Source organism: Akebia trifoliata, chromosome 16 (genome assembly GCF_017979445.1).
Source record: "Akebia trifoliata isolate Shusen 1 chromosome 16, ASM1797944v1, whole genome shotgun sequence".
NCBI lineage: Eukaryota > Viridiplantae > Streptophyta > Magnoliopsida > Ranunculales > Lardizabalaceae > Akebia > Akebia trifoliata.
In genome coordinates this window covers 28193346-28202131 of record NC_141390.1, presented here as the reverse complement: position 1 = coordinate 28202131, position 8786 = coordinate 28193346, and the positions used below count along the sequence as shown (strand labels likewise).

At 33.1% G+C, this 8786-nt stretch overlaps 1 protein-coding gene across 2 annotated transcripts; it reads right to left on the bottom strand.

Annotated features, from left to right (window-relative positions):
• Nucleotides 1-939: 939 nt before the first annotated feature.
• Nucleotides 940-7938, bottom strand: LOC147383252 (dual specificity protein phosphatase 1B-like). Of its 2 annotated transcripts, none has more exons than XM_086428760.1 (6): nucleotides 7789-7938; nucleotides 5697-5897; nucleotides 5400-5535; nucleotides 2868-2988; nucleotides 1310-1455; nucleotides 940-1216 (listed from the first exon to the last, which is right to left on the bottom strand). In XM_086428760.1, exons 2-6 carry the CDS (start codon nucleotides 5802-5804, stop codon nucleotides 1140-1142), a joined length of 588 nt encoding a protein of 195 aa, XP_086284886.1. In that variant the 5' UTR covers nucleotides 5805-5897; nucleotides 7789-7938; the 3' UTR covers nucleotides 940-1139. The 2 variants fall into 2 exon arrangements, with proteins under 2 accessions (XP_086284886.1, XP_086284887.1); XM_086428761.1 differs by having other exon boundaries at nucleotides 7768-7865.
• Between the last annotated feature and the right edge of the window lie 848 nt (nucleotides 7939-8786).

Sequence of the window (8786 nt, the reverse complement as noted above, 5' to 3'; positions counted from 1 at the left end):
ATTAGGTTTCATTTTCAAACTTATGGAGGAGCAATTAAAGGAAATTAGTAGTTTGGCCTTAAAAAAATTAATAAAGTAAAAGCCTTCGTAGAGTGGACACAAACAAAAAACAGAGTATCAGAGTGGAGCCCAAATAGAAGGGTACCAAAGTAAAAGTCATCACAAAGTATGTTATGATCCCTTGGTGTATTAGTTTGGTTTCTATAAAATATTTGCTCTCCAATCAAAATAAAAAGTGTCAAAGATCCAAACCCAAATAAAAATGGGTATCCATTCGCTGCGTTTTCAATCCCTAGAAGAAAATCTCATAAGCTTCAAAACAAGATCATCAGTAAACCATAACGCAGATGAGAACAGTACATCAGATACTTTTCAACATGAAAATTACCAATAAAACACATTAAACAAGTTTTTACTTATTTGAAGTACTCAAAATAAAACAGCATAATTAGTAACTATAAGAGCAGTTGTTTCTTATAAGAACAAAAAATAACCTAATACCCCAACCCGATCCATTGGCAGCCCTACTGGCTGGGTATTAATCACCAAAAACCAAAATCTATAATTGCTCTGTGGATATTTAGCAGTGTCTCAAACGGATGTTTTTTCTCTAACCCTCAACACTTTTCTGACTAACTTAGTGAGGAAAAAGGCCTTACTAAAACCTCATCCACCATCAAAAAGACATCGAGATGTGTAAAAATAAGACCTTGATTTTGTTACGCATCTCGATGTCTTTTTGACGGTGGATGAGGCTTAGTAAAGCCTTTTTTTTCCTCAGTAAATAAGGCTAGTCGGACAACGCAATTTTTCCACACAAAAGTATACCAATTGGTATCAAAACCAATGTCACCTTTGTTCAATCTTTTACACATTCACCACATAACCAACATATATCATTAATTGAAATTCAGATTTCATTTGAAGTTTTCAAATGAATTTCATAAAAAATTAAATATATATCATTAAAAAAATCTAGGATTGGACAACTGCCACAGATTGTCCATGGAAGCATGGAAAGTATAAAAAGGGAGGGAAAAAAAAGACAAATAAATGGCATTTAATCTGTCCTTCTGAATTACACTAGATCAGCTTGATTTGAGCGTTGTAGTGCTTTTGTAGGTTTATTGTTGGTGTTTTTATCGAGAAGGAGGAGCAGACTGAGACCTGGGAATCCGAGACATTTCACGCACAGGGCGTGAGGAGGTAGAAGAACCTACACGAAGTGAAGCCCTTCAATACAATTTGGATAGAAAGGCGACAAAATAAATTAGCAATTTCAAAGAATAACTGCAAAACATAATGTTACCTCCAAGAGACTTCTCGAATTCTTTTAGTTGAGATAGGAAACCAGAATTTGGTGATGCTTGTGGTCGTTTATTCTTAACATGTTCCAAAGCTTGAGATAGACTCATTCGGTGCTTTTTCATCAAATAAGCAACAACAATTGTGACACTGCAAAGTAAAACTCAAGTAAATTATCAAACGTTAAATCTCTAATATATGAACTCTCACGTAATAGTTGGTTGGTATTAAGTTTTCAAAAACTAGGTTCATACAAGGACTTTCTTAAGGTCAGACCCAAGCTTAGTTAGTACTAGTTGTTAGCATAGATATGGTGTAACTAAAAAGTATTGAAAAATTAAAAAGTAGGCATATTGTCCAGAGAAATATCAATTTAAAATCCAGATCAAAAGCAATGAAGGTCTTAAAAATATAAGTACAGGATCTTGTGTCAATTCTTTTGCTTTTAACAGATACATTAAAAAAAGAATAATGATTTTCTGACGCCCTCCTCTGACATACACCCCCATCACAGAACCATAGATCATTTGCCTCGGGATATGCAGAATCATAAATCTATTCTTGTGTATCCCGAGGCAAATGATCTATGGTTCTGTGATGGGAAAGTAGGTCAGAGTGGGGCATCAGATTATCACGACTCTTAAAACAATCACATAATTAAAACCATTGAATGACACCCAATAGTTGAGAACAGTCCTTAGCCCATTAAAACCCATTGCAGCAATCACATAATTAGGCAAGATTTCTTCACAATAATGTCCAATAGTTGAGAACAGTCCTTACCCCATTTGATTCTTTCGCCTTCATATCTTTAGTATGGGAAATTTATTTTCAAGTTTCCTATTGTTATATTCAAACAGAACTTCGCAGCCAGCAAACAGAACTTTATTAGCACCAAGAACTCTGTATTGTGAAAAAGATCACCTTTGTTTATTTCTAGTTAGGGCATACCAGCAATCTCCAAGCATGACTGTGTATAGTCAAAATTGTTTTAAAGAAAGGAATCACACTTAACAGAACCAACTTTGAAGATTATTCATCCTTGCCCCTCATTGCTAAAAATATGTTTGATGGGGGAAAAGCTAAATCTACCCTCTTTCAGATTTGTATCATGAGGGAGCTGTTCCCTTTATACACTAATTTTCTTATAATACAATACTTCCATTTAGCAATATATATATATATATATATATATAGAGTTTGCCTGTGCCTACAACACGATAATCCTCTTTGGGGTTAAAGGGGTAAAAGAGGAATGATAGTAAAATTAGAGGGATATTATTGAAGGGAGAGAAGAGGAAAGACAATAAAGTTGAAGGGGGAAGAGGAAAGGCAATTAAGTGGGGTAGTGTGGACCCCATTCCACTGAAGCTTGAGTGGGACATTTATACCTCAAAATTGTGACTGGAGTGGGACCCAATAGATATATGTAATACCATGCATAAAAAATAATCATTAACATACCATCTATTCTATACCTGACAGTGACAATCTTTTAAGCATTTTACACCCACATATCCCTTGAAATAAAGCAAGGTAGACTGAGAAAGATAAAAAGGTACCTTCTAGATATTCCTGCAAAACAATGGACCAACACACCACCACCCTTCATTTTAGCCTCATCAATGAAATCGAAGCATTCATCAAAATGTTGCGCTAAGTTTGTGTCTTCTCTGTCAGTAACTACATCAAATTACAACGAACACAATAAGATAATGTGAAAAATCTGTACTACATGCTCATAATTACTCGCAGCATGGAAAAGCACCTAAGTTTTTCTGGCCCCCAAGAAAAAGGTTGTGCAATCAGATTGTTAGAAAGCTTTTTACATTTTTATTGAAACAAAAAAGGGCCACAATAATGGTATATATCAAGAAAAACTAGTATAATCAACTACATTTTTTTATGGGTAAGATGGACTTGAACCCACAACAAAGTTGTTTTGCAATATGACAAACCAACTGAGCTATGGGTCTAAACCCTCATCAACTACAGCAAAAAGCCTTTTCCGAACTATTTGGAATGGTTATAGAGATCATATCCTGCAATTCCAATTTGTAAAGGGCTATATCTACCGTTCAACCATACTCCTTAAAATATTCTCCCACAACTCCAATACACTCTCTCTTTGGCCCTCCCCAATTCTTGAGGAGTCTCAACAACAAAGGACTCCTCATCAGTGTTGCCAATGGTGTTTATTGCATATGGTCAAACTATTTAAGTAATCTATCTTGGTTAGAACAATTAATCAAATATCAAACACGAAATTGGAACTGAAACTCCTTATGTTAAGAAAATATCAGGTAACACCACAAAACAGCTAAATGTGTGCTATATTCACGAATTCTTTCAGGCTTTGTTGAGTTTACCCAAATCATCTGAGTCAACTTTCTCTTAGTTTTTATCCTATGGGAGCTACTCCTACATTTTCTGTTATTAATGATTGTCATCTCATTAATTATTTAAAAAAAGTATTTTAAACCAAGAGAAAGCTAGTTAGCTTCACAATTTCTATAAAAAAAAAAAAGGAGCAAACTTATATTTAGTGATCCATCCATATCCATTCAATACTAGAAACCAGAGCCAGTTAGGCTTTAGTCTTCAAATTAAGAGAAAATAAAAACAGAGATGGTAACTAGACTATATGTCCACTCTCAAATAAGTTGTTTGTAATTATTAGAACAAAACACATGGTCAATGTGCATCACATATGTAGCTCCAATTGTGATGACCGATGAGGATGCAAGCTGCCACAGAATCTGGCATCAGATTAATTTTATTTTGATTGTAACATTCATTTGTATTTTACAGAGTTGACATGTGTGATATACTTTGATAGGTGAGTTGTTCACAAGAGAACAACCATTGAAAGATTTTCACTATAAAAACTATTTCATTCATTCATAATACATATCTTGACCATTTTCGTAGAGAACTCTATTCCCTTTCCTTAACCAATTATCATTCTACCATTTAAACACTTAAGCAGATAGTTAACAATGTTTAGAGAAAAATTTTGAATTTCAGCAAAAGTATCGAGGCAGATGTTTGAATAATTCATTGTTAGTATCCTATCACATTAAAAAGGGTACTGCCTTAAAGTCTTATACATTCATGTGCAAATAGATAGATAAATGTACACTGATCAAAAGAAGAAGAACATAAAGCAGCGTGCCTTAACTCCATAGACTGGAAGAGATAAAAAACATAAAACTTGTAAAACAATACAAACGCGGGAAAAAAAATCGTTGGCTTATTTTATTAGTAGTTATGTTTGGAAGTTAAGGACTTCAAAGTAAATGGGTTTTATTAGATGATTAGTCAAGATTGATTTGAACCAAGTCTCTAAAACTAAGAGAAGAGGTATTTAGAGGAAAAGTAGGACTTTTGGGGTTCATGTAAAAGTTTTGGGACAGGTATTTTTATGGACTCTCACAAAGGGAGTATTGGCCTTTTGTTGGGGATCCCTTTTGATCAATTTGAAGTTGTCCCTGTTGTGAATTTCTGGTTAGTTTGCTTGAATAGTTATGGGTCAGTGCCACATGTAGACTGAATGGCTTTGGGCTCTTACTAACAATAGGACATGGAAACCAAAAAATTTCAATATGATACACTACTCAATTTTGGATCTCTTAACATAGGTTTAAAAAACTGAAACATATTGATCATTCTCTTAATAGAATTAACATAATCCGCAGGGTAGTAATCTTTCTTATAGAAGTATGTTTCAACTTTCACTAAAATCATGTCGTTTATTTGGAACATCAAATGTTATCTTCTTTAAACTTACCGACTATCTCATCATGAACAAAAAAGAGAATATAAAAAGCTCCCAGCCCCTACATATGTGAAACTGAAACCCAAAAATTTGAAAGGAAAACAAATAATATAGAATAAGTGGCAGCAATTGATGCAAACAATATAAATTTAGACACAAAGAAGAGGAGATTAAAGAAAACAAGTTAGCCTATGAAATTGCAATTATACTAATTGGATCCAGTAATTCCATCCAATAATAATGGATGTTTTCTTGGTCCATATAAATGATGAAATAAAAAAAATTGGGGAAAAGAACTCAAAGGAACTTGCCTAACCTTCAATTTTCTTATATATGAAATCATTTGGATATAAGGGCCCCAAACTATTGGCTACAGTTAAAATATGAGTGATATTCAAACTTTTCAATCCATCCTTGTTAGATGCAGCTCCAAGAGAACCCAAGAAGAGACCCTAAAAATTCAAGAAAAATATCATGTGAGTTAAACACTCATAAATTAAACCCCGGATAAATAAGAAGAATAACAATGAAAATCAGAAAAAAAAAAAATGATGCAGTTGAAGAAAATGTGAACTAAAAGATAAGCAAGGAATTATTGAATTAAATCTATTACCTCTTCAATTTGACAAGGAATATTGTCTTCTTTCGCATATTTTGTTACATAAAATGCTTGCAGAAGTGCGGCTGTTTTTTTTCTAATCATATCTTCCATTTGGGCCATGCCTAGTAATGAGAACTTCTTTTCTTTAATAAAATTGTTATATGGCTTTCAGAATTGTATACTTCAATTAGTATCTATAAAAGCTCAACCAACCTGCACAAAAGACCACCTGGAAAGCCAAGAGTTAGAATATGACGAATTCTTCTATCTGTTTCACTATCATGCTCATAAAAAATTGGCACAATTACATCAAGACATCAGCTAATTTCACTAATTATTTGCTGGAAAACTCAAAGAAGAACTAAAATCAATGTGTTTACTTGGACAGCTGTTCTAGTGGGATTTCAGTTCTTTTTTTACATAATTCTGATTGTCTCAAATTAAGTAATGCATATGGGCTGCCTTAAGTATAACCAATGGGTATTATTCCTTCTTACTTCTTTGATTAGCATATGTGTACCTTCCAATGTCGAAAAAAGTGTGTTTTGTGGAAACATACCGAAATAGAACAAAACCTTAAACCATGCCTCAAACAATTCAGGTTGGAAATCTGATATATTTTCCTAAACAAGAGATCGATAAAATGATTTAACTGAAAGAACATCACCACATGTTTTTTCAACAAAACCTAGTGATCTTCATCCAAAAGAAAAGAGGACCATGCAGAGACCTTGTTATTAAAGGCTAAATTGACTCAAAACTCTAAATCATTAAAATTCCTCCAAAACCAAAATCCCAAGAAAGCCCATGCCCATACTGAACGACGATTGAGATGGATTATTGGTTTAGACCAAATTATTTAGTTCTTATGAAAATGCCATGATCATTATGCTTTTTGCGATTTGTTATCACTAAGGACAACATTGAGTTTACTAGAGATTTTCAAATAAAAATAATAATAATAACTTCAACAGAGTTCTTATCATAGCAAACTAATGTAGTTCTCTAATATCAAAGTTATTTGCTAGACATAGAGCTTGATCGCCCAACACAAGCACAAAAATGATTTGTTGCAGGATATTTTATCCATATGCTTCAAATTGGTGCCATATCCATGTCATCCCCTGGCAAATGTACCGAATTTAAGCATAAATATCATATCAACACCATATCAATACATTATCCAGGTATCATAGGCTGTAGGGCCTTGGAAAGTCAGGTGACAACCGAATCGTCCATCATCACCACTTTGAAGTTCCACTCTCAACTTAATGCTAATGTTGGGAAGCTCCTCATGCTTGTTGGGAAACTAATCCACGGGGATGTCAAAATCTATGTTAACCAATTATTTAGTACTAGTCGCGAACCCGTATGAATCGAGAGGACGACACACATGTTGACTGTTGAGTAGCTGAAATAATTGGTTAACATAGATTTTAACCTCGTGGGAAATAAAATGAAATAAAACGAAAAATAAATAAATAAATAAAAATCAATTACCCAGAAGAGATGAAAATTCACATCAAATTCGCCACACAAGCACATGGGTATGTAGGGAAATTCGAATGAAATAAAATGTTACAATTAATATTCAAAAATTAATCAAAATCAACAATGTTCTTTATGTTTCTAAAGAAACAAAAAGAAAAAAAAAATAGTCTTTAAACATGAACAGAAATTTAGGGTTGGTTTGGACTTTGGATCACAATTTTAAAGATCAATCTATCTCTCTCTCTCTCTTCCTCTCTATGTTTACTCCCAATGGATCGTTTATATATAAATAAAAATAGCATATATATTAATAATAATAAAAAGTAAGGGAAATATGACCTATTCGAGATGCTCTGATCTCCAAAGCTCAGAAATTTTAATTAATTGTGAAAATGTCCAATATTTGGGTATTTACAAGAATCAAATCTAAGAATAATAATAGAATTCTAATTGAACTATATAACTATAAAGATAACAATGTAGAATCCAATTTCTATTAAAATTAGAATATTAAAAAAGAATTACAGGTCCGTATCAGAAACCAGAAACATTCAAGAACACATAAACAAAGCAGAACAACCGTAATTATTACTAGAAAAATTTCGATTCTCACCCGAATTAGGCTTTGAATCCAAGACTGGTAGTAGTTTGCTTCGAAGAAGTTCGAACGAAGTAAGCGAAATCAGACAATCACTGTAGTACATAGGGCTTTTCTATGTCCAACGACGTTGGACACCTATCATCCAACGATGAGGTTGATGGGAAGACAATTCCACGTTTCTTCGGGTGGTGATAAATGAGTCAAACATAACAACGTGTCACTAGATCCGAGTAGATCGGGTAAGAGTACCGGATTTAAGTGGTATCGCTAGGTTAGGCATGGCACTTAATAAGGAGTCAAATTTTAGAGTTTTTTTTTTTTTTTTTTGAAAAATTCAATTTTGATGTTTCCAATACGGGTGCAACTTGGATCGATTTGGTTGGATTTGAGGCTAAATCGAAATCAAATCGACCTAGGTTGGTTCCATTAAATGAGAACTGGTACCGAATCAAATTGTTATAGAACTAAATTAACCTAAATTGAACTAAGGTCGAATTAACTCGATTTTGTTCCATGGGTTGCCAATACCTTAAAAACCTAATAGAATCCACATATTTTTAATAAAAATAAATAAATATGAATATAAATTTTTCCACTATCTAAAAAAAATGGAATTAATATATTCATAAAAAAAAAATCAATTTATCTATAAAAATATATATAGTTTTATTACATAGATTAATAATATTTATTTATAATTTTATTAATATAAGGATTCAGTTCTTGGTTTGGTTCGATTTTATACAAGACATGAATCAAGAACCGAACCAATTGGTCGATTCTCTACTTCGTTAACCTAGAACTAAACCAAAGTTCATTATAAATCAAACCAAATCAATTCAAATCTCTCGATTTAGTTCAATTCTTAGTTTGAACCGGACCAAGTTGCTCCCCTAGTGTCACATAGCCAATTGCAACATGTGACAAGGGCGGAGTTAAGATATTTGGTCAATGAGGGTTAGTATTTAAAATGAGACGGATTTTATCTTAAATCCAAGTGATCCGAATCC